The sequence below is a fragment of the Bombus terrestris genome, chromosome 8, assembly GCF_910591885.1.
Source record: "Bombus terrestris chromosome 8, iyBomTerr1.2, whole genome shotgun sequence".
Lineage (NCBI taxonomy): Eukaryota > Metazoa > Arthropoda > Insecta > Hymenoptera > Apidae > Bombus > Bombus terrestris.
Window position 1 is genome coordinate 3,263,222 of NC_063276.1, and position 27,097 is coordinate 3,290,318.

A 27,097-nucleotide genomic window follows, 5' to 3' on the forward strand; every position below is an offset into this window, starting at 1 on the left:
ACTTTTTAAACCTTGACGCTATACGTTCATTTATTATAGTGTGTTGTACAACTTTACAAAGCCATTCTCTTCTAATAAATCAATAGGCGCAAAGAAAAGAGTGTTGAAAAAAAATCTAAAATGATCTATAGAGGTACATTGATTGACGCACTGCTGCTTGATGATAATTTTGTTTAGCTTTTGGTATCTTTCTCAAGAAGAATTACAGCAATACTGTTGACATTGTATACTTGAAGGAAAAGTATAAGAAGGAGGTAAAAAGAAGGTGTATGATCTAGGATTATATCGGAGATTATTTTATGATGGAAAAAGTGTTATCGGTGAAGATAAGAATATTCCTGACTGACGAGGAACATTAAATGTCATCAATTGGTTTTAGTGCTTCAAATAATCTCAAATCGATTGTCTGGTACAAGAATTATAACTATCCTTCTAATCATCAACTGTTGTTTCTAAATCTAAAACGTAAAGGAAATACTTCTTCTATCTCCTTAAAGAAACTCGCTAGAAGACTCTCCAAACAGATCATCTAACACCAGCAATCCTCTTCAAACCTTCTACTTTCACCAACTTTGGAAAAGCCCTCTGAACCCTCACCTTGAGAGCTGGCGCAAGTGTCTGCCAGCGATTCGACCGACGCCAAATAAGGATTGATGGTACACTGGTTGCCCTGGTTACTGCACCCGCTGGAGGAGGTACTCGAGCTTCCAGAGGACGCAACGGAGCTTCCAGAAAGCGGTCTTGCAGCGTTTCTGCATCGTCTGTTGTACCTAAGTGGCGTGAGACCGTTGCTTTCGCGTCTATATGATTTCTTCTCTACTGTACACTCGCTTCTATTCTCTTGTTGGCTGTTCTCCAGGGTTTGTAACGCGTCGTTCTCTTTCTCAGGCGTAACGTCATCAGCGACTATGTCTACCACCGTGTTCTCTGACGTCGGATGCTCGGCCATAGCGTCATCCGGTTGAGGTTTGGATAATTCAGGATGGAACTGGCCGAATATGGAGCCTCGATGGGATACCAGGCTCAAACGTTTCTGTAGTGCCGCTGATATGTTACAGGCAGGCGGAAGTACCACGTGGTCGGTGTAGCCATTGCCCCGGCGAGCTAACTCGTCGAACATCCCCAACAGCTGGGGCACCAGATCCGTACTTGTTCCTGGAACACGAAGAGATGGAAGTTAGGCAAGCTGATCATGGTAGAAGTCGTGGAATATTTTTTATATGTGATATATGATACGAATGTAATTTTAGGTAACTTGTGGAATTGAGTAAGCAGAAAGTCGAAAGTAGGTAATAGTTCTGTAAGATTCTGTCCGAGATTGGAAGATTACTTAATTCTCCGAAGCAGCGGTTCTCAATCACAGTGTTCGCGTATCTTCGATGGTATGGCATTTTTTAATCTTTTCATTCGACGATTCATTCGCTCTTTAATTTTGGTCTCAATGGTGCACACTTACGCGAAGATTATAAATTTCTGCTCAAAGGATAAAAACAACAATTCGGTAGGTAAATTGATCGACTCTGTTTTACGAGAATTTGAAGTTTAGTTATTAATTGTTTAATTTTGCCATCAGAATACGTTATTTATTATTTAATTCTTCATCAATTGTACAATTAAACTTGACGGAATTGATCAACTTAGCTTCTGCATGGCTCGAACGTTTGTTCGTAGAAACATGTGTATTGAATTTTCTAGGGATCCCTAGATGAATAGGATTCCCTAGAGTTTCATTAAAATCAGTGTTCGCTAAGGTTACAGAGAGTGTAATACTGCAAAAAGATTGAAAAGAAACATTGAACATACTTTCCCTAAATAATCTTTGCCAATGCAATTTTCGATTTTCCTACTAATATTTCATCAATTTTTGTTCTTACACTCGCATAAAATGCAAATTGAAGAATTACACCTAATTTCGGCTAACATTCCCAAAAAATATCATAGAGAGAGTTTCAAAAGATACTTTGGTGTTTATCGATATTGCCAAATATTATTAACAACTAAATATTGTTATTGTCATTTCAAAATATGATTTACCCTAAAAAATCCCTAGATATAGTATTCTAACCTCCACCTAAGGCACTGAAATCTTGTTACCAGTATCTACACTCGATCATTCGGGTTAGAAAACAGTTTCGTTTCGGCTATCTTCCACTTGGGGCACGATAAGATCGGAAGAAAGTTAGAGAATCGACTTCACTAGGCACTTTATCGCATCCAGACGGTCCGATTTCGCACGTGCAACGGGGAATTTCGTTTATTGCGAATATGGTGTGTCTGGCAAGGCAGAAAGCTCGTGCTTTTACTTCGAGCGAAGCATAACAATATCGCATAAACAAACGTGCAGCCCTGATGGTTTCCAATTCCCCACGAGTCTGACGTGAATCAACGTGGTCCGATGAACTTGTATCGCGCGCGGTTTTTGCATTTCGCGCGCGCTGAAATTCTATAGGGTGATCCAAGGAGAAAGTTCTTAGGCGAAAGTCGCAGCCGATTTTTTAAGTTTTCTTTAACAGTAATATCGGATCTTTCCTTCTTCTTCCGTGCAAAAGATTGAGTTACAATTTTAAAAAATTCTGTTTCTTTTTAATTATTATTATTTAACTGAGATTCTAGATTTTTTTTCTTCTTTCATACAGGAAATTAAGGCAAATTAAAAAGATAATTGCGTGCACACGAGTATATCTAATGTTCATTTTTATTTCTTTCTTTTTTTTATTTAATTAAAATTTTAGATTGTTTCATTGATTACTAGCTTGATAAATTGGGGAAATTTTTATATCACTGAATATATTTTTTACAATTTAGTGATTAGTAATCTCTTTCCTGTTTTTCTTCTTTTTTAAATTTGATAATTAGTAAATTCTTATATTTCTTTTATGGTTCCTTGATCGAAGAACTATTTCGACAAATTTCTCTTTTTTCTATAATTCACTAAATAGTATTTTTCCTGCAATTCGTCGTTTAATGAACGTTTCTTTACGACGCGATGATCGGCAAACATCTCCTGTAACGTAACAATTAATGTGCTTCTTTTTACGCCACCGCTATCAGCGAATATTTTTATTTTAATTAGCTTAGCTCAGCTTTCCACTTGGGAATAATTAACTCAGTTTCCACGTTTATGTAGGAAAAAGTTGCAACGGTAATGATCCGAGCAAGATATACGGAGCCCTCGGTGCAAGAGCCGGTGCAGAGGAAGTTATTCTTTCAGAATTTGCAGCTGTGTCGAGCATAAATGCAAACACGGCTCGTAAAGAACGTGCAAAGAAAGCAAACCGTATTTTTCCACCGTGGGATTTATCGATGGGCCAATTTGCTTGCCGGACATTTGCGTCCAAACAAGAAAGTAAAACATTTGTTGCAAATATTCCCAACTTACCTTTTCTCTCGTAAAATCTTTCGCTAACTTATTGCAGCGAGACATTCCTTTTCCTCGATTATAACTTTAATAAAAATCCTCAATTATTTTCTACTCGTACAATATTCCAGCCCGAAGATATTTCACCACTGATCATCGATATTTTTATTCAATGTTCTCTATAAGGCATAAAATTCCTAAAATATCTAAGAACTTTTACACTATAATCCGACACATTTACTTCATTTTCATGAAAACTCGAAATCCTTTCGTCTCTACACTTTCTTCGAACAGAAGTTTGAGATTTCGAATTTCTTCAAACTTTGCTCACCGATCTAGTTACTCCATCTCGAAGATATCGTTCGATCTCAATTATTAATATTTCCAATATTCCCTATAACATTGATAACTGCCAAAATTCCTATGCCATAATGCAAAACGTTTAAGATATCTCGTTCCCAGAGACCTTTAGTCAATCTTTAAAAATTTCTTCGCTGATGTAAATATTCCACCGCGAAGATACTTCTCGATCAATTTATCGATACCTTTAACGACACTAACAATTGCCAAAATCACCAAAAGTCCCTAAACCATAATCCAAGACACTCGTCTTATAGCAATCTCGAATATACATAGTCGATGCTTGAAACTGAAATACTCGACCCTAAAAATATACCTATCTCGATCAGTTGATCTTATTAATGCTTGCAGTGTTTTCTCACTGCGCTGGCAACTGCCAAAATCCCGGCAATCCCCAAACACATAGCGTATCGTATCTTCAAAGTGATTTAGTCGATTTTGAAACATTGTATTTTTTAATATTCCCCATTTTAATACGTCCTATTCTTAAACTACGTCACGATCAATTGTTTTAACGCTTCCCCTACGACCTTATTAATTTCCAGGATTCCCCGAATCTGCAAAAGTTGCTCAATTATGATCCAAAAGCATCGGAATATGTTAGAATGTTTCATTCGCAAAGACATTTGTCCGATTCTCAAACTTTCTTCGCTAATCTAAATATTCCATCCTGAGAGCGCTGGTCGATAAATCCTGAAATCTCGACACAATCAGTTCATCCATCTCCAGCAGCGTATCGAGGTCCAGAGCAAGAGGAGCAAGAGGAGGAGATGAGGAGATGAGAAGGAGGGGGAGGAGGAGGAGGAGGAGGAACAAACAAAAAATAACTAAACAGAGAATCTAGTAACGTGGAGAGGCAGATCAGGCCGACACGGTATCTCCCTCGCTCCGCTTCTTTCCGCTTTGCTCCGCTTCGCTCGTTGCTGGCCATATGCGTTGCCTGCGCCGATCGCGATGTTGCACTTGGCTGGAACTCGGCTAATAATAGAACGGGACCAACTTTCGTCTCGGCCTCGCGTGCACCAGCTTCCTCGCGGCTGTCACGCTCGAGACCGATGACACGCTTCGCCGTCTCACCTCGCACCCGAATTAACGCCTCTATTATTCGTTGCTGCAGCGTTATAGTTGCACAATTACTGACATTAACATACGGACGATTTACAGCCAAGTAACTCTTTCAAAATCGAGCCGAACGACTCGAGACCTTTCGAAAAGTCGGGGGAATTAGTCGTCCCAGATGACGTACAAAAAGAGAGTTGTGAAAAAGTCGCAAATGGGCCGGATTGGCAAAGACAAAGGTGAAGGTCAGGTTTTTGCAAAAGTTGTTTTTTAAGATTGAACATTTTTTAATGTCTATTACGCGTATTTCGCAAATTTATACGACCACGAAGATCTTATTTTTAATCCTTCTAGAGGATTTAGTAACGCGGGTCTGTCGATAACCACCGTGGACAGTCGCTTTTTTTTCGTTCGTTCAACTTTATGTAAATTCTTGCGTTAACGAAAATTGAGAAACTGATTAATTGGACGATACAAGGAGTTGCGTGAAATTAGACGAGCGAAAGAAATATTGTAACAAGGAACGTGCAATTTCAGGGTTGAATTTTGAAACCGGCCGTTTAACCAGGCCTGGTAAGCCTAGCGTTGAGGAGTTTAGCTTCTCTCTGTGTAGTTGGCATTTTTTCAGGATTAAAATACTGGTTTATCGCGACAGGTGAGTAGAAATTACTGACTTCCGGTGCGAGAAGACAAATGGCGAAGGGTGGATTTGTTGGGATTTAAAGATGCTCCGTGGCGTGACCCCGTTCTCCGATACGTGAGAAGCGATCCAGCGGACCGATGAAGTAATCCGAATCGGATGATAGACGCAGCAGAATGTTTCAGATGGACTTTGTGGAATTTTGTCTGGGATCTAGTGCTTTCGAGGTATATCTTGGGAATAGAGTGTTGGAACTGATTTTTTCTTAGAAATAGAACCACCTTTGATATACCATATCTGTATATCTTCTTTGTGAAACTATTCTCTAGTGATTTCTGGTAATTTTCTTGAACACTGGAATAACCAATCCCTAGTGAGTATTTAAATATACTATATATAAAGATAATTGTGCTTAAAATGGTATAAATAAATAAGCACACATTAATCATGTTTAAATGTCGATAAAAATGAACGTTGTACACGTATTTCATTATAACTTTAAATTCATCTCATTCGTTCGAAGTTGTCCTGATGTTGATTAGGTTAGGATAAGATGACTGCACGATTACTTGGTTACTTATACTATTCTAATTGTAATTATTCATATAATATTATGTATATAGTACATATATATACACATAATTACACAATTATCATACAAAGCTTACTAGATCCTCTAGCTATGATTAAAATAAGATCTCCATAGTATAGTACAAATCTTCAAACTACATATAATAATACATACATATAATTCTTCCAAAAATAATTTTTCTCACAAGCATTTCATTCTAACATATATTCTATATATATGTACATAATTGGAATACAATTAGACTTCTATCGTCTATTTTAATTTGTGAAACTATTCTCTAGTGATTTCTGGTAATTTTCTTGAACACTGGAATAACCAATCCCTAGTGAGTATTTAAATATACTATATATAAAGATAATTGCGCTTAAAATGGTATAAATAAATAAGCACACATTAATCATGTTTAAATGTCGATAAAAATGAACGCTGTACACGTATTTCATTATAACTTTAAATTCATCTCATTCGTTCGAAGTTGACCTGATGTTGATTAGGTTAGGATAAGATGACTGCACGATTACTTGGTTATTTATACCATTCTAATTGTAATTATTCATATAATATTACGTATATAGTATATTCAAATACACACCAGGGGTTGCTTGTTCCAGTGTTCACGAAAATTACCAGAAATCACTAGAGGATAATTTTACAAATTAAAATAGACGATAGAAGTCTAATTGTATTCCAATTATGTACATATATGTAGAATATGTGTTAGAATGGAATGCTTGCGAGAAAAATTTTTTTTGGAAGAATTATACGTATGTATTATTATATGTAGTTTGAAGACTTGTACTATACTATGAAGATCTTATTTTAATCATAGATAGAGGATCTAGTAAGTTTTTGAATGATAATTGTGTATTTATGTGTATATATATATTGCATTAAATATATTATTACATTAATAATAATAACATTATATTAATTATATTAGTATAAGATGTTCGTAGTCGTATAAATCTTCAAACTACATAGAATAATTTCTTTCAAAAGCATTTGACTCTGATATCAAAGGCTGTAATTATTAGGAAACAAATTTTCTTCTCTTTCATTGTACCTTCAAATACTTGCAGTCTGGCGTAATCCTGGTTTAGAGAAATTTTAAAGCGCGAATTGGCGAGTGAAACTTTAAGAACATCTTCATTATACTTTCTCGACCGGAGCAACATCTTTTCCAGGCTCAACCATATGATTTGCCCATGTATGATGACGCATTTATGCATCTTCGAAAAGTATACCGGTTGGCCGGTCTTCAATGAGGCATCGTGGGAAAACTTGGAAATCACCAGCCAGTTCAAGTACATTGAACTTCACTGGCATCGTGAAGAACGGCCACACGTTGACATTTATATGCTTTTTATCGTGAACGGGGCCCACTGTACTCCGCTCTACTGGGTGACCTAAAAATCCATGGCCACAATACTTTTTCTAAAGATAATCCCGCGTACCGCTATTCTTTCAATCTTTCGTTTCATTTTCAAGATTCAAGAATTTGTCTAATCGTTATAATTAAAAATTACTCCCGTGGCCACTATTCCTCGTATCGTTTATTTTAGTTTCTATTTAAGAATTTCCCTAATCATGGTAATTAGAAATAATTCCTTAGGCCACGTTATTCTTTGTACTTTTTATTACGACTGCTATTTAAACATTTTTCCAATGACAACCAACCAATAACGTTTCTAATAGTTTCTAAAAATAATTAGAGACAATTTCCTGATCCATCGTTTTCTTTGCTTTGTATGTCGATTTGTTTGAAAAATTTCAATTTGATTGTCCTCCTAATCGGAATAATTAAAAAAAAACATAATCTAAATCAATATTTTTTCCATTTTTCATTCGGATCTCCGTCTCGATTCTTTTGTAAGAAACTGAAACATTGCTCGGTTTCTCATTGCAGTTTCACGGACAATTTATAGTTGGATTAAAATAAACCGAAAGCCGGGAAAAAGATTAGTTTGACGTTTGATGGGTGTATAAAGCCGATGATACTCTCCTCGCAAGGCTTAGATTTACTGCGATCCACTTTTATGCTCCATCTTGCTCAGTCAGACGCTTTCCTCTCGGTTATTCACCTCGAGATCTGTCCAGAACGACCCTGTTTCTCGTCTTTGCGTACAGATTAATTTTGCTTCCTTTACGAAACAGCGAATAAACCGACAACTTGACGCTAAGGGTGGACGAGACGATTCGAGAAACCCGATGAAGAAGCGAGATGTTGTACTTTGAAGGATGTACAAGTTCCTTTTTCCTCGAGAAACTTGTCTTCTTCCACGGAAGAACAGGAATTCCAATTGTGAGCATATTGTCGAACATCGAATTCCAATTTAACATCACAGACAAAATCAATTAATCGGAGATTTATTTGTCAGAAAAATGAAAAAAAAAGAAGAAAAGAAAAGAAAAGAAAGGACTCCTAACGAGGATAAGAGCACCCTTTTCTAGATAATTATTTATCTAACATACCGGAAAAAGAGAAAAATACTGGTTTTGATTAAAAAAAAAAAAACTTGTAATTTATCATAGAAAAAAGGGTCAAAGTTATCGGGAAATTGCACAATTATTACTACTAATTACAGTAGATATTATTAGAAGACATAAGGAAGGCTATCGAGTTTAAGAAGCAAAGATGACATCATTTTTTGATAAAAATCCCTGGCACGATTAAACGTTAGTTTTAGGAAGCAGTTGTTTACGTGTTTTCGAGCTACGATAAATGATTAACACGCTACTAGAGCAAACAACACGTAAGAGACGTAAATCGTCTTCTCTTACACGAAGCAACAAATGTAAAAACAACTGTCTAGTTCTCCCACAGAAAACTCTTAAGGCGTCTTCTATTAAATAAAATAAATAAATAAAACTGCGATATTTTATCATGAATTTACTTTATATATAACAATTGTCCTAAGTTGTGAGATTTTTTAGCGCTAGTGTACATTGAAAATAACCGGCCGCAGGCGTTTGTTTCTACAGAAATGCTCTTTCAATTTGGTATAATAAGATTGCTCGTAAAATCTCTTTTTTTTTTTTTTTTTTTTTCTTTTACTTTCGTAGCTCGTGCCACAGCGTGCGGATAATCGTTTCGTAACTACCGTGTAACGCCATAAATTGCTGGTGATAAACGACGTTGCGACGGTTACTTAATTGCCTTTTGTAGCCTCTCAGCTTGTGACCCTTCGACGCGCGACCATTTTCATATGCCAACGAAAACTGGCCCCGGATTAACGTGGAATCCGGTTACCTGGGGAACTTTTGTCGGGAAAATAGATCGTTCCGGCGCAGTGCGGCGGAAAAAAATTGAAATGATCATCGCTCGATTTTGATCTTATTATTCGATGATACTATCGGTGTGTAAGCGTTAGAAATGTAAGCGACAATTCGCCAAAAAATCGACAAAACTTTTCATTCAATTAACAAAAATCGAGAGACTTATTTATATTAATCGGATCATATAAAAATGTACACGAAGTTAAACGAACAAAAGAAGCAACGACGAATGCACAGTTTTAAATTAAATTTTTAAATCGGTCGGTTGACCGGACCTGCTAAGGTTTGTGTTAAACGTTACCGTGTGTGGTTAGACAAAGAAATAAATATTGGAGATATTTCGACCAAGCCAAGTGGCAGACGAATCACCAACAAAGATTCGATATCGCGTCGGATCGCCTGGTGTCAAGTTTCAGTCAGAAAACTGCACGTCGTAGGCTACTTTTTTGTTTACCTTTGTCCCGAATCCTCGTTCAAACGGCGCAACGTGGAACGTGAAATCTAAACGTGAAATCTAAACGTGAAATCTAAACGCGAAAACGTGGCCTGCAAACGCGCGAACCTATTCCGTGAACGTGCGAACGTGGCCAACGAATTTTGATTTTTGTCCCGAATCCTCGTTCAAATGCCGGACTGTGCGGCATGCAACGTGGCTATTAAGGCGGATCCGCAATGCGCGACGTGTAATCCACGATTGCGGCACGATTTACGTTCGACGTTTGACAAAGGGATTGATCACAGACGAGGCGTGCTATTGATCATAGACGAGGCGTGGAATTGTCGAATTCCACCGTTGACTGTGTCGGACGACTTAACCGGCAAAGGGACTGACATGGAAATAATTCGACAGTAGCGGGTATTACCTCGTGAAAACCAGCGATTTCTACAGCGCTACATATTACCTCGCTTTCCACAAGTATCGGTACGCTTGCCACAGAATTCTTTACGACTATATTACGTGCATTATGCAAAGCTTTTTAAAACTCCGTCGGCAAAGGACATTCAAATACACGCTAGAGTTTATAATATGGAACGGTTGAATTTTAAAAAATGCACATTTTTTCTTTCATTTTGAGCACGCAATTTGAAAGAGACGTGACTTCTCTTCGACTTATTTTAACTCCATATCATAAAACAAACATATTTTACGTATATTTCTATATATTTCTATAATTATATATATAATTATTTATATTAATAATATAAACATGTACATCGAAATATTGCATCCTGAAAATCTTCAACAGGTTTGGCAATAAGTGGTGAAGCAAAAGCGTCAGCCTATATTTAGACTACCTCCTCTAAGAAGCGATAACTAGCTACTACATCCCAGTGGTTTGGCTGGCAAATCAAACCATGTCCTACATTGTTCCAGTCGTTTTTGATACTCTGAAAGTGGTAGACTACAACGCCAATGGATTCAAGCAAAAAACAAAGAAAAAAAAAACAAAAGACGAATAAAACAATAGCAACCGCGCACGTTTCAGCCAGTGCTGGACATTGAGCCGTCTACGCGATTCCAGTAACAGACGTTGGAACGACGTTGTATTCTCGATGGTGATATGTAAGCAAACACTGGAACAAAAGGTTGATTTTCGGATTGGAACGACAGCACGCTACTGCAATGAAAACACTGTTTACGTTATTTTAGTTTCGATCCAGTGCTGGACCAGACTCGCTGGATTGGGATGGTATCTAGCGGGCCAATGTAAACGCAGCTTTAAGTTGCGACTACGGCGACGATCTACCACGTAGCTGTGGCGTTCTCGTGAGTCAGAGCAACGTGGTAGGCATACAGAAACGTCGGCCACTCGAGACGAGTCTCTCGTTTCTATTGCTTTTCGTCAATGAACCGACGTTTCCCCCTTTCTTCAGCACCCACTCGCTATTTTTATCGTCTCACCCCGACGCCACACGTTGCGTCGCCATCTTCTTTCACTTTGATTATTATTTCAACGCGATATATTTCGATGCAGTCGACCGTAGACGATGATAAACGATCATTGAGAAATTCTGTCTAATTGAGAAATTTATAAATATTCCGGTTCCAATTCTTTTGAAATATCACGTTGTTAGGTTTGCTTATTTTCGATATATCTCGACCGTAGACACGATGACGATACTCGTCGTAACACGAGACATTGCTATCTCTTCGTGACGAACTTAGTATAATATCTTGACAAATTGAAGGCAAACCTTTGTCTTCACAATGAGATTCTGGAAGACTCAGTTACTTATCCACGGATTGTGTATCCTCTCTATACTCGTATCAAATTTATATAAATATTACCATATAATGGCAAAGAAATGTCGATTGAAGTAAAAATTGCGGATATACGAAAAGACAGATAATTCAAAGCGAATGGACAAACCTATTATTGTATTGGGCTGGCAACTAAGTGATTGCGGATTTTGTCATTAGGTGATACTGATAAAATCCGCAATCACTTAGTTGCCAACCCAATATAAAGAAGAAATATTATATAAAGGATAATTCAAAATTTTGCAAATCCACCACTGCGAATCTATAACATTATTATGAAAACTCGAAAATTGATCATCCTGACCACTCTGGTACTATGATTCGTCAGAGATAAAAATTATGTCCATACAATTACCAAAAAGGAAGCGTATGAGATATGAAGTCATAAAAAATGAAATTAAACGAAAGGAAGAATCGCACGATACCATCTGACATTCTTGTGCAGATAATAATGAAAATGTTTCAAGCAAGGCTGTTTAAAGCAATCACAGTAAGTATACTTATATAATCTTTTATCTATTTTATCTGTTCATTAAATTTTCATACGTCTATATTTTTAATTATGAGTTAAATATAATAATATTTAAGTGTTATCTATTTCTAAGAAATTTGAATGGAATAAATAGTGTAACTTTCGAAGATATTATGTAAGTTTTTTTCTTGGTAATCTAGGAACTGAATAAAGATAGTAGAACGTTTTGTACTGTTGAATTGCAAGTCGATTAAAAGGCGGCGTTTACTGTCGGCGATATAATTCGCAGTATAAACGTTAAACGCTTCCAGCTGCCACTTTCGCTCGTTACTTTCATAAATCACGTTTTAGATGACGTTGCGGTTTCTATTTGCTTGGAATCGATCCAATTGAGTAACTCAAACAGGGATAACAAACTTAATTGTTATTACAATCTTTCTAATAATACAACCACGTGAAATATCGGAATAGAAAGGTTCTACTTTAAGACATACTCTTATTTTATTAAAATACTTTTTTCCCAAGATAACGAATAAAAAATAAATTAACTAACGTTACAAGCCTCTTTTTCAATCATTAAAAAAACCTACTGAATTGTCATTGCAATTTCTTTAACTTTATCCTATATATAAAATACTCTTCTATGTTTTAATAAATAATAAAAAAAAAAGCAATAAAATTACTAATACCATTAAAATGCGAACAAGACAATCAATAATTGTCAACTTTTCGTTCACGAACTTGGAATTGAATTTGAATCTGATATCGTTTCAAATGGCTACACAGATAGATCATAATTCCTTTTCATATGTATTATATCTTTCCAAATTTGTTTTTTAATCCAGCATCGTTATACAGATTTTATTTTCCCGAACAAGCTGTTTACTTTTCTTTATCGAACAGTTTTCGTTCGGCAGTAGCCAATCTTCACGATGCAGCTTCTTCTTTGGTGTTCGGTCCTTTTCCATGAGTCATTCGCATTCCAGCGCATTCTTCTTTCGCGGTCGTCCCGCACATTCCATCATCCGCGTATTTATTAATCTCTGTCAAAGAACCGCGGCGGAAACTCGTCGAATTTACCTTGAACCCAACGTTACACCTATCATTTAATATCTTCTTCTTCTTCTTCTTCTTCATAGATTCTAAGAAATCATTGGCTCCTGAGTATAATTTATCACAAATATTTCATCGAACGTATGTATTCGGGTAAATATTCGTTAATATAATGGTAATATTTGTATTAACATTGGAACGATATTAAGCTTCAATTTGACGAAATTCTGAGTTGCGTACACTTTACAGTTTATCAAATTGTAGTTTATCGCAGCTGAATTTCCGTATTCACGAGATTGCAATTTTATTCGGATAAGTTTCAAAGTTGAGCAAAGTTCTCATAGATATTTGCAGACAGACGAATTTTAACCTGTTATGCAAGAGAAATCGATGATTAATCAGAACTATGTCACGAAGAACGTGTACTAATTTAGCCAGAACATGTTCATAATTGATTCGTATTGAAATTCATAATTTAATCTTCAATAAAATTCCTGCGCAACTAGAGCCCTTTTCTGTCTTAAGATCCTGCGCCTCAAAGAGTTAACAGGCAGTTAAATGGCAAGTCCAGTTTCAAGCGTGATTTATGGTTCCTAAAATTGACTTGTAAGATTGCACAATAATGTAAAGGAAACTTCATTCCACACAAGCAACTTGGGAAGCTTCATTTGTTTTATGTATAAATAGTATAAAGCTTCATTTATTCGCATAAATGCCCATGACATAAAAGTGATACAAATATTGGGTTGGCAACTAAGTGATTGCGGGTTTATTCAATACCACCTAATGACAAAATCTGCAATCATTTAGTTAGCCAACTAAAAATTGGCTTGTAAGATTGCACAATAATATAAAGGAAACTTCATTCCACATAAGCAACTTGGGAAGCTTCATTTGTTTTATGTATAAATAGTATAAAGCTTCATTTATGCTCATAGCATAAAAGTGATACAAAAATTGGGTTGGCAACTAAGTGGTTGCCGGTTTTGTCAATACCACCTAATGAGAAAATTCGCAATTAATTAGTTGCCAACACAATATGACGAATACTTCCGAATCGTCAAAACTCCCAGGTATTCTTTGTTCTAACGATTGGATCTCGTCTAAAGACACAACATTTTTCGGTCATGGAATTCGTCTGCTAGATGGTTTTAAGTTACAGAATTGAATTGGACAATCTTTTTCAAATAGATTATTTAAAAAAAATTTTTTCAAGAATTTTTAGAAATAAGCTATGGTATTTTTTTTAAATAGATTATATATGAGTATCACTGCAAAGATTATTATTATTTTTGACGTTATTATTATAAATGAATATTATAGTTGGATAAATAGGCAACAGCTAGATAAATGATTAAATAACCAGATTACTGGTGTGTGTAAATAAATGTATCGGATAAACAAACAGATTTATAGTGTAGAGTGGACGGTAAATCGAGAAAACAATTGCAAATACGAGTCCCTTTTCGTTGCCAAAAGGCTGAAAAATAAACTGTTATTTATTTTATTTAATTTTAGCTTCACAGGCCGAAAATGGACCTGCTTTTTTTAAATTTACGTACACTGAACTCTTATTACTATTATTGTAAATTAATATCGAACAGCATCGGATGGATATGAAGGATAAAGAAAAACAAAAATTATTCAAACTCTCTGAAACATCCTGACCGACTGTAAGAGCCGACTAAAAGCGGACAGTTTTGACGCGGTCACGTTGCATTATCCTGCGGAATGCACGGCTTCCGGGTGCATCTCCGGGAACAGATAAGGGGTTACAAAAGGCAGGCCTGGAATTCCGGAGCAAAGGAGTCCCACGTTGGTTTAAACGTGATCCTCGCGCGGTTCTCTACGTGACGCGAATACGATCTCTCTCCTCCTTTTCTCTGCCCTCCATCGTCCTCGCGACTTTTCTGTCTTTTCCAGCATTCCCTGCACCCTGAACAGAGAGCCTGATCGTGTTCTACGTGACCGGAGGACCCGCGCAGCCATTAGCTTCTGTGTGCACCTTCGAACTCGAAGGCACGTGAATTTTGGACGTTGGCCAATGGGATAAGGATAATTCTTTTTGTTTGGTGAAAAGAAAAAAAAAGAAAGGAAAAATAATGGGAATGAGGTGTTTGAAGGGGGAGGATCCTAAAAGGTTGGAGAATATTCGTGGAAGATAATAACAGGTTCGCCTAAATAATAATAGGTTTATGCAGGCTGGGAAATTACTTAAGAGATTCTTTGAATACTTTTTAAGAATATTTGCTCGCTTTTTAACCGTCGAACGATATCTTGCACTTTTAACCCTCGACGTAATAAGGAGCAAAGGAAATCGCAACGCAAATATGAACGCAAAACGTTCAGATTAAAAAATCGAAGTAGGAGACTTTGGGATTAAATTCGAAGTACTTAGAAAAGTAAAAAGAAAAACTGTATTACTTTAAAAATAATAAAGGATTCTATAGATATTTATACGCAATAATTTGCAACCCCTTGCGAGGTACAAAGTGTCTAAGGAAGTTAATAAATCTGTATTGGTTATATATATATAAAAAAAAAAAAAGAAATATAAGAGATTCTGTAGGTACTTGTCTCTTGCTTTAAAAAGCAAAAGATTAGAAGAAAGGATTGAATGCTAATAGATTTTGCGGATATATATGGTATCAGATATTATTTAAAAAGAATTGTTAACGTTAGCAAATCTGAATAGTAGTATCACCATTGCTAATAGATTTGAGGAATTGTGTTAGAATTATTAATACATTTCAATAACAGTACTGCTGAATACTAACAAATTTATGGAATCTATTAGGTTGTCCCAAAAGTTTCTTTTACCTTATAAGGAAACAATAAATGCACAACATTTTTTTCTTTTACATTATTTGGCTGAATTATGTATAATTCATTTTTCCCAATAGAACAAGGTTCGATCCCAAACAAATAGAACAAAAGAAACTTTTGAGACAACCTGATATATATAGTATCAGACTATGGATACTTATACGCAAGCCTTTAGGGGTAGCAAACTAAAATATACAAGTAACAATTATAGCGCATATTCCAAAAATGTTATTAATTCTCATTGTAAATTTATCTAAAAATCATGAAATAAAATTGCTTTACAATCATGCTGATGGAAGTACTCGAGATAGGACAACTCTAGATTAATTCATTTCTTCTACACATAGTTACCTCTATCTCTATTTGTACCGAGTAAAAAGAAACAAATTGTTCTTTCCTTTACAATCCACATAATTACACATAAAAATAAGTCTTTTGTAAATACATTAATCCTTTTAAAAATGAATCACAGAGATACGATGATACTACAGTCCACGATATTTTTATCAGATTTGTATGCATGTTAATGTTCTACTCTCCCATTCTTGCGTAATCGAGTACATCTAGGATCGATAAAGGAAATTGCACGCAAACGCTATCGGAACACTGTGTTTGAACGACGATAACCCGATTCCCATTACCGCTTGGAAGATCAAATAATCGATCGACCGTGCGATAAGTGTTATCTTCTGTGAAGATAATCGTCGTGAAATTGTGACTCCTATGCGCTTTATCTAGGACTATTTACGTCTAAACCGAACGTTTTCTCTATTCTTATCTGAAAATTATTAAAGAATGGAAATATATGTTTGCAATGAGAAAGACATTGCAAAGACATGTAAAGCTCTCGAATTTATTATTTTTTCTTTCTAACACAATTATTGTTTTAAATTTGGTTTTTCCATTACTGTGTATTTTTAGGTCTCGTTCAAACAATTTCTCTGAATTCTTGTTAAAACAAATAATCTTTCTTTTATTTTCAAAATGAAATATCATATTAATTATTAATTTATTAATAAAATATTAGACTCTTTTTTACTTTTGTTCGGACAATTTCAACTTGTAAGAAGAAGGAAAAAATGATGGACTGATGTATTGATAAATTAGAATAAAATTCCCCTAAACAGGCTTCTTCAACTAATTTACCCGTTGTTCTAATTAGCTTGATATTTTATATTGCGCAATTATTTAAAGAAGCGCGTATATCCTTGAACATTAATAATTTCATAAACCGGAAATAGATATGTCGCTGACAGACTTCCCACGAGACAACCATTAGACTGTGAGTGTTCCATGAATCACTTTATCTCATAACAGAACTCCAAACGGGTACAAAGTTCCATTCGTCGGGTTGGAATAATAATTTCTATTAATATTTTCATGAAAACGCTATCTTTACCATCGTTTAGATTATCAGTGTCAATAACCGGACTATCATCGCTCTTAGAAATATTTTTAAATATCGATTATATCGGTTAACTCGAGTAATTTCGAAGATTATACACTTTAAACTTCCTCTTTAATGTAACGTACGAAAAAAATTCTTAAAAATCACATTCTAATATCGACGAGTTTATTGAAATCTTATTTTGCTACTATAATTGAACAATAATAATTTTTAAATGCGTGCCGAATATTATAATTATAATTATACTCTAGACATAAACGTGAATGATCGGTTCGATTCAATAAATTATTTATTACGTTTATCCAATAAATTATTCTGTAAAAGAAAGATGTTTCCGAGTGTTGGTATCGGTTTGTGCAACAGCTTGGATCAATTTAAAATTGCCGCGCAATTTCCACATTACGGTATAACCCTACTGCAGCCCTCAAGCTTCTACGTTTTTCAAGCTTGTTCTCGTTTTGACAAATAAAAAGAATTTTTGGTTTTAAAAAAATTTAATACAAAATTTAATCGACGAATCATACACGCCAATAATAATATTGTTTCGTATTTTCTTCAGATTCAAGATATTTGTTAACGTTACGAGAAGTACGACACGTTGACACGTGGGTTGCCTTGTACACACTTTGTCCTGGAATTCTCAAAAGATTGAAAGAAATATACTCCGCCATAACATTTAACTTCTGCATATTGTAGTCGCATACTTTTCCTCTGACAATGTCATTTAAATGAATCGCATAATCGAGCACTTTCTTAGTCTATGGAATTCATATATATTTGAAAAATTGCAACTGAAATTTGTCTTATTCTAAAAAGCTTAGTAACTTGTTATTCCTACGGTAATTTTGTATTGGCAGTTTACCGTGTCATTATATGGATACTTTCTCACTCACCAAAATAGTCTTGGAATAAAATCAGGCACGAAGTGGCACAGTCGATGGCATCCTAATCGAAGCCCTCGTAATGGCTCAGGAAGTAATTGATTCCAGCGGCAAGAAGAAACACGCGTGCACGCGCATGCGTGTCACTGCGACTGATCGTCGTTTCAAGGAAAAGAATCACGCACTGTTCGCCGAAGAACGATATCGATCACGAGTTAAACGATTCACTGTTTCGCCCAGGAGAAACTGATGCAACAAGCAATAAAAGACACAATGATCCTTTCTTCGAATCCTTTTCTCAAGTTATAGAATAATATTTTCACAAACACCAATGAATAGTTTGAAATATAAAGTTGCGGTTAGGAATCAGGTGCGCAGATCGTGTGAATAGAGCACAAACGAGCAGGTACTGCGCAGCCTTCGCTGCTCGAGCAACAGGTAGACACTGTGGAGAGAGGCGAAGATGGGAATGGAGCGAGTGTGCCACTCGGATAGACGGATCCGAATGCCGACGACGAGCGGGACTGGACGTAAAGGAACACTCACAATGCGGTGACGAATGGTTCTGTGCTGTTTAGATCGCAGATAACGCTATTTGGATGGCATTAAGGAATTTAGTCCTTTGTCATCCAAAGAGGGTGTGTACTGTTTGTTTGTAAATTATCAGCTTGAAACGTTCTTGTATAATTAATTGAAGCTTGTTTTTGCAGATGATGGTGTTGGGATTTATGCATTTCTTATAGCGTTATTTGTGGCGCATCGTTTGATTATAACCTATGAGTTTCCTGCAGTTTCCTATGATTCGTAGAAGTTTATTTTTGCAGGTGAGATTTATGAATTGGAATAGCGTTCAGAGATTCAATCGTGTCATCCAGAGAAAGCTCCAGCGCATATCATTTGATTTTGAACTGTGAGCTTGAAACATTTTCACATAACTAATAGAAGTTTATTTTCGCAGGTGATGGCGTCCAGATGTATGAGTCTTTCGTAACGTTATTATTCAAATTCATCGAAACGAAACTACATGCGTGAAGAAAACGAAACCTTCCACGAGAATTGTTCCATGAAAAAGTCCATATGCATTTACAAAACGATTATGTGGAAGGGGAGTGGAAGTTATCTGCCCAGTCTCACCGCCATAAGTACACTGTAATGCAGCCTCTCTTATCGGCCTTATTAATCATTCAACGAGTGTAACATGGTTGCATGAAATAGAAAGAACGTATCGCGCAATTGTACGTAACGAGAAGGTTAACAAATTGTACGGCTAAGGATGTCATCTATCAGATCGACTCGTGTTACGATTATCACACAATCTGTCTCGAGACTCGTGTCCAACGTTCTTTACGTCTCTTTCAGCAATAACGTAACTCGCATACATCATCGTAGGTACCGTTTCAAAGTGAATTATTGAATATATATATATGTAAATTTTCTCTCGACGTGAAATTCCTTTATTTGCGATATATAGAATTTAATCTGTATTTTACATTTTTTTCTAAAAGCGAATTCTTCTGTTTTGCAGGGTATTCCTTTGACAAGGAAAATTCAAATGAGGTTATGAACTAAGCCTGAAAAGGATTTTGAATGTATAGAAATTAACCTATAGCGAATGATAGATACTTTGTAATTTAAAGACACTCAATTTTCAGAGAAAAATTTACAAAGAATATGCTTATAACTCTCCAGACTAAAGAAATCAATTTTTCAATGTGAACAAATATTATTAGAATAACAAACATCCTAAATTAAAATAAAAACAGAAAAATGTGCGACGAATAATTTGCGAAATAAAAGTCTACAAGTACAGCACGTTCTCATAATAGACAGAAATTACAAAATTCAAGATTCCGTATCTGTTAAACAAATCAGAAACTAGCAAAATTAAACTCGCCTTAATCTCACGTTTAATCCATCATATTTTATTTTGAAAAAGATGCCTAATACCAAAGCCAATTTACTATGAAATCTTTTGCTATTCGAACATTGCAACAGCAAAAGTTTTAGAATAGAAAAATTTAGATACCTTTTATTTCTTATATAGTTTCATCAACGGCGTCATGCAAGCAGAGTATATAATAATAGCAGAGCAGAGCAATAATCGTTCCCTAGATTTCACGAGGATTTCATAATCGCGATAAAAAGTAGATTTATTCGTACAGGTAGTAGAAACATAGCAGGTCAGCCAGAGATTCAATTAAAGAGCTCACATACGTGACTGATTTTGTAGGATTTACTTTCCATTGAACTCGAGCATCTCAAAATCTAGCGCGGAATTATCTCAGAGTTAATCGAAAGAAACTTCATCAGACTGTTCGTCTGTCTCAGGCAGACGATTGCCCAAAGCTAGGTTTATTAGAATTTAGATTATAAGATGGATATGAAATTCTGTTCATTATCATGTTCGTTCATCGTCTTCAAATTGCAGACTCGCACTACTTTAATTTATCTATCAGATATGTTTCGGTGAATTAAAGATTCGACACAGAAAATGAGGAAAATGTGGCAAAACAGTGGAAGATTTGCACAAGATCCTTCAGCTGACTCCTACACACGAGGTGCTGGCTCTTCTATGAGGAACTCTGGTTGAATTTTCATTAGAATTCATCAAACCACCTTCAGACTTCATTATACTGTAATAGTAGTGGGGCTGCATAATAACAGACTCACTGTACAGACCTTATTTGCATACATTAAAAAGGAAGATACGGTGTATGGGATGCATCTTCACACTTTAGAATGCTAGACATATTGCAGGCAACGCACCATTGTTAGAACATTATACTTCTTCATACATAGTAATGAGTAAATATAAGATAGTATTGCAGAATATATTTTCACATGCTGTAATAATATTTATGTTATACGTAAATACAAGGCGCAATGTATTAAATTAGTCAATATACTAAGGAGAACATTGTTTTGTATGTTATCACATTGATCAGATTTCCAAACATTAATATGCTACGATAAATAATATAGACTATATGCATGTTAATATTTCTGTACTATGTGTCACATATTACACAATAACAGAGATAACATAGAAAAGATATTTTTACATACTATGTAAGTATAATGGAAATAGTATTATAAATATCGTATTCTTATCTCACTCCTTTTAATAAATACACATCTAATAGAATACTTCGTATATTATTATAATAAACATCGATATCATTTCTATATATATCACGATGTATCATGATACTGGATGCGCTATAAATTGTGTATTACCTTCATATCTCGTGTATATCAGCAAATATAATCGTGATATTCCCTCATAACCCGCAATACTAGATAATATGCGCTATACAAACACAGTTCTCCATGTATCATTCAGGAGATATCTCCATATGTTACAATACTACATTTATAATGCATAAAACATATTGGACGCCTTAATCGACCCAATCACAACCATACGTACATCTATTTCCATACTGCATCAATAAATATACTAGTCACAAAAATACTACTGGTATAAATATTCCATAATGTACAATGACAATTTTCCATAATAGATCTCCATCGATTATCGCATCAGAATACTGAACAACTAAATTTCTTATCGACCATGCCAATATTGTTACGTTTTGTACATTTGTGCAACATCTGCATTGTAATATACAAATTTGTTGCAGAACACCTCCTCGTTCCAATCATATTTCACTATTCGTAAAAATCTGATTTATAAATATTTATAAATGTGCCCATATATAAAAAGAAAAAAAAGAAAATTTCAGAATTAAGGTACATAATGTATAAAATGCATATCCGTCACCCTAATTGCATCTATGCTAAGGAAAAGAAAGATAAAACTCGAGCGTGAATACACACAACGCGTAGAGTACGTATTCGCCACCCTAACTGCAGCCACACTAAGAAAAAAAAACGAGAATTCCTGCATTACCAGGGAGTGATTCGATCAATCGAAAGTGCAGGCGAGAAAAACAGCTGGTCCCAGGGTCACTGGGTTCGTCCGTTGTGAATGGACCCGTACTCGACGCAAAGAACTGGTGGTGGGGGTTCAATCATCGCAATGAATTACAACGAGCCAGTCACCGAGAGTGACTCACTACGCTGCTCTAGCCGCTGCAGCTCGATAAAAGTCTTTTTCTTTGCCCTGCTCGTGCCGGAGGAATTCGAGAGAGCCCCGGGGAGCAGAAAGAGAGGCGCTCAAGGAACGCCAACAGAAGCGGCCGCTTATGAATCATCTGTGTACGCGGGCAAAATGCTTCGGCGAGGGGACACACAGTACAGTCGGAGAACAAGAGGACTTTCGTTCGTCGCGACTGCCAACCTAACGGGATTTCTAGTGCTCTTAATGGCTCCCTGCTAACTCTTTGTTCCTGCGGTTGTATAACTGAATTTCGAGATGGAAATGGGAAATTAGTACTAATTGAGGATTTTCGCTTTCGGTAATGACAATTTCTTATTTTACTTGTTTAACAAGCTGTGCTATAGTAGTCGTAAAACGTGCGTAGTAATTGTGTTGTTATAGCACAGTAGTTGTTTAATTGTTTCTCTGCGAAGCTCATTTTTATTTTCTATAAATAAGTTTCATAAAATAATTGTTTCTATGACGTGGAGACTTTACAGCATCTGTTTAGTTTGGAAAACTTGAAATTACATTTAGAATCGAATTAGATTTGTAAGAAAATATTTGGTTAAAACTTTTACAGGAAGAAGGCTATCGGCAGAGTCGAAACATTGGTTATTGGTTATGCGACAATGATTCCCCCACCAGGAATGTTACCAGTAATGCCCACTCTTGGCAATTTACTACACGTGTCTTTCCAAACCCAATCACGAATTAAAGTTCTATCTTATTAAATCCAAACCTAACCTACAATTAAAATTCTCCTTTTTGTTTAGCCGTACCCATCGCTAAGTGGAAGTTACTCGATTTATTTACAATGTGTTTGCAACCTAATCTAGGACTAAGATTAATGTTCTATTCCACTCTTTCCGAATCGAACCTAAAATTAAAATTCCATACTAAATTCAAACCTTCTTTTTAGTTTAGTCACCACCGACTTGGATTTCCCCGATCTGGGTACAGAGTATTTTTCGGCACCGACTAAATCCAAACCTAACCCGAAGAACCTAAAATTAAGATCTTATTCTGCTGAAGCCAAACCTAGCCTAAAATTAGAATTCTAGTCTACCAAACGTAAATCTAACCTAAAATTAAAATTCTAGTCTACTAAAGCGAAACCTAACCTAGAACTGAAATTATAATTCCACTCTCGTCTCTTAACCTTTAGCTAGGTTATTATAAAACATTCTAGATCTACTTAAAAAAACATTCCATACCCCATGAAATTCGCAATTCTGACATAACATCGGACCTACGATACATATGTATACACCTAACCTTCAAAGAGTCAACCTAACCTCGCATCAGTGACCAATTTCTATGTATCAGGGCTACGAGACGTTCGTTTCGCGGCGCATCGCCAGAATTCATATCGGCGAGAGAACCGTGAAAAATCGGAGTCCACGTGAGCCAGCTCCTTAAGTATCTCTCGGTATCTTTTTTTATTTTTTCGAAGCGGTCGCTCTCTCGAGCCGCGCATACCGTGCCAATTATTCTCCGCACGGAAGTTCCACGGCCTGGCGTGAGAGATTGATGCGAGAGTCGATGCACTCGGCGCTTATGTTTTATTCATACCTTTCACCGGGTTCGATAAGAAAATTATATTTAAAGCCGAACGCGGCCGAGTAATGTCGCGGGAAAGGAGAAAATCAATCCGATCCTCGTCTTTCTCGAAAGTCATGCCTCTTTTCTATTTTATTTGGGATCGAAGCTATGGTCTGGGTTTGGAACTTCGGTTTCTGTAATTGTGTTACTTTGATGGTACATGCGGAGCAAATTACGCAATTATAACTATGACGGATGGGAGACAGTTCAGAATATTTTATTTAAGTTACTATTGTTCATAAATGTGTATATAAATACACATGAATATTAAACTTGCTTTGGTCCACTGTACGTAGTATATTGTACAGTGGCATATTTAATGTAATATAATTATGTTAAATTAATTGGAATTGAATTAATACGAGTTAAGTCACGTTCACATAAATTAGGCCTACTACGGTCAGGTTAAATTGAGTCGAATAAATTAAGTAGACGTGATCCGTTAAATGCATGATAATTTTCTAATTGAATTTCCCCTGCCTTTTTTCTCTAAACATTTTCAAATTCACAGATAGAAACTTTGCTCCATATTATAGTTGGCGTAGGACTTTCTCATCATGGAACGGTCGGATGATCGGCGCTCGTGAGAACACACGTAAGACGCGTCCTATGCAACCTATGCAATGTTCAACGAAGTAATTAGGTGATTGAACAAAAGACTGGCTGGTTATTACGTCTATGAAAGGCTTCTACGAATTGCTCTCGAAAGCACGTTCCATTAACCTAAGGCACAGTACATAGAAACATTTGATGAATCCACGGGAAATAGCGTCAAGTATTAGCATGTTTCAGAAGATGAAAATATATTTTTCAACATATGATATCAAAGCTTGTAAATAATTTAAATGTTACATATCAAAATGAAACATTTTCTTCTTCGTCTTATTCCGCATTGTTTCCAACTTTTACTATAACGTTACGTAATGTATAGCTAACAAATTTAACTGTAAAAGAATGAAAAGTACGTTGTAGAAAGTTGTAAAAGTACAGCTCAATTTCTAGCTACAGTACAACTCAGGGAATTTTAATTCAAATTAATTCGACGCAGCCAGTGATCAAGATTTCCGATTAACTTTTTTCTTTTTACTATACGTGTGGATATTCTTCGTTCCTTCACAGTTTTTTTGATATCGTTCCCTTTATTTGTTCGATCGAAATACCCAGCATTTTTGAGAATCGAAGAGACTGTTCTGTTAAGCTATGTTCTGTTGAAACTATAAATTAATACTACAAATTCCTAGTCAACTAATTCCTAGCCGATAATTCTCCTTTCGTTTATCCAACGCTTTCTGCTGTATTCCAAAAATCCTTGAAATCGATTGATCGATTGCATTCTCCTTTTTATCGAGGCAGGCGAAATTTGTAAAACTTGTGGAAATTCAGCGTATAAATTACGACCGTGGATGAAATTCACGTTCGAGGACGTACAACCATAACGCGCAGTCGATAGTTAGCCTGTAAACAAGGGACTAGTTCTAGTGAATCATTTCGTCCAATTACGAAACGCATATGACTCGATTGCTGGTCGAACAGCGCCAACTATGTGACGTCGATGCACTAAAATCCTCGCAGAACAGTCACGACGTCACAAATCAAAGACAAGGCACTGTCAAGGTTAGCGATCCTGCGATCAACGCTGGAACGCAGTGTGGTTAGGTACGCCTAACAACATCTTGCCATGTTAACACTATAATAATAACCAGCATAGTACTCGTAACGTTGGAAAATTTGTGAAATATGCGAAATATCAAATATATTGGGTTGGCAACTAAGTGATTGCGGGTTTTATCATTAGGTGGTAATGACAAAACCCGCAATCACTTAGTTGCCAATCCAATATATAAAATACGCAAAGTATACTTGTAATACGTAGCGGGTGAAATAATTCTTTGCTGATAAGACACACTGACAAGACATTGATAAGACATTAGACAAGCAGTCTAATTATAATTTACTACGGTCTTGTCTATTCTAATGGTTCAATTTTAATCGCTACTACGCGTAGACATTGTTGCAGTCGTAAGGAATTAGTCATTGTTATAGTTGGTGACAATGCTTCGCAAGAAACTTTGTTGCTTTGTCAAATCAAGTTGTCTCGATTGACGAACAAATCTACGTTGTTTTTCAAATTATCGTTACGACGATTCTTCTTTCAATTTCTATGATCGCTGGAACGAGCAACAGAAACGTTTGTTCAGAACTTGTAACTTTAAATTCTACCACCAACTAGCGCCACATAGAAATCGGCGGATCAACGAAAACTAACTAGTCGGATTTCTCCCGTATACTTTTCATATTAGTATTATGTTATTTCCTAACGTAAAAAGGATTAAACTATAATAAACAATCGTAACCAGATTGTTGAGAATTGTGGATCTTAATCGCCGAAATAAACGTATAGAAACACTTCGATTATACTTAGAATTGATATGAAAATAGTTTCAGATTTATTTAATATGTGATTGACAAGATATTCGTGGATATAAATTTGCATGCGTCTCACCACTCTCTCTCTCTCTTTGTCTCACCATCTTCTATACCACGGTACTCACCGAACAGTTGCATTTATCTGTTTCACGAGACGCTGTGCACGCACATACTTCCACACACTCATACTCATATATGTGTGTCACTACTACGCGGCTAATCTAGTCTAGCACACAAAATTACACATATCTCAATACAGATAAACCATAAAAGCAACTCCGTTAGGCGCATAATTTATTCGATAATCGAGTGGCCTCCTAAAGGTTCGACTTCACCTCTGATAGCAGTCAGATCGCTGAAAAATTGCCTGACATTACACGTTGTAACGCTCGCACGGTAGTTTTCACGCCGCCGCGAACCAACCAAGTATCTGGTGGTCGCGGATTTCCAGTTATTTACGAGCATTATTCAGCGGCAGAATGGCCCGCGAAGCTGTAATTACGCGACGCGGAGGCGTGTTCCGCGCCTCGATTCTGCTGCGCGTCGAAAAAACCACCGAACAATCTCTATATTTATCAACGCTCTGGACACTGTTGCACGCTGGAGATCGTAGCCGACCCTCGACACTCGTCGAATCTTGAAAGCGGACGACGCGCGTGTGCTTTCGAAGGGCAGAGTGCAGATGAACGTATGGAATTAACACAGGCTTAACACACGACAGCGATAATACGTACGATGATACCGAACCTAGGTAACCACGAAGCTTAACGCTAAC

General features: G+C 36.2%; 1 protein-coding gene and 3 long non-coding RNA genes across 11 annotated transcripts in view; 3 read left to right on the forward strand and 1 right to left on the reverse strand.

The window, feature by feature from the left end:
• The window catches only part of LOC100642211 (pleckstrin homology domain-containing family G member 3), a 91,401-nt gene that overhangs the window by 6,302 nt on the left and 58,002 nt on the right, over window positions 1–27,097 (reverse strand). For 6 of the 7 annotated variants that reach the window (XR_007224963.1, XM_048408099.1, XM_012311038.3 and 3 more), the window contains exon 2: window positions 598–1,155. Coding sequence is in view for 6 of the 7 variants with exons in the window: in XM_048408099.1 (XP_048264056.1) it covers window positions 598–1,155 (558 nt within the window). In the remaining variant the exon portion in view is untranslated. Of the gene's footprint in view, window positions 1–597; window positions 1,156–18,200; window positions 18,603–27,097 lie in introns of those variants that run through there. The other variant, XM_003397069.4, reaches the window with a different exon arrangement.
• On the forward strand, window positions 1,150–8,889 carry LOC125385553. The gene is made up of 3 exons (XR_007224965.1): window positions 1,150–1,382; window positions 7,916–8,311; window positions 8,388–8,889. It is a non-coding gene; the product is annotated as an uncharacterized LOC125385553 (long non-coding RNA).
• Window positions 18,658–21,333, forward strand: LOC105665994. The gene is made up of 4 exons (XR_001098930.3): window positions 18,658–18,826; window positions 18,899–19,012; window positions 19,147–19,577; window positions 19,714–21,333. It is a non-coding gene; the product is annotated as an uncharacterized LOC105665994 (long non-coding RNA).
• On the forward strand, window positions 22,141–24,761 carry LOC110119523. 2 transcript variants are annotated; one of them, XR_007224964.1, is made up of 2 exons: window positions 22,141–22,609; window positions 24,432–24,761. It is a non-coding gene; the product is annotated as an uncharacterized LOC110119523 (long non-coding RNA). The 2 variants fall into 2 exon arrangements; XR_002307994.2 differs by lacking the exon at window positions 24,432–24,761 and adding an exon at window positions 22,874–23,031.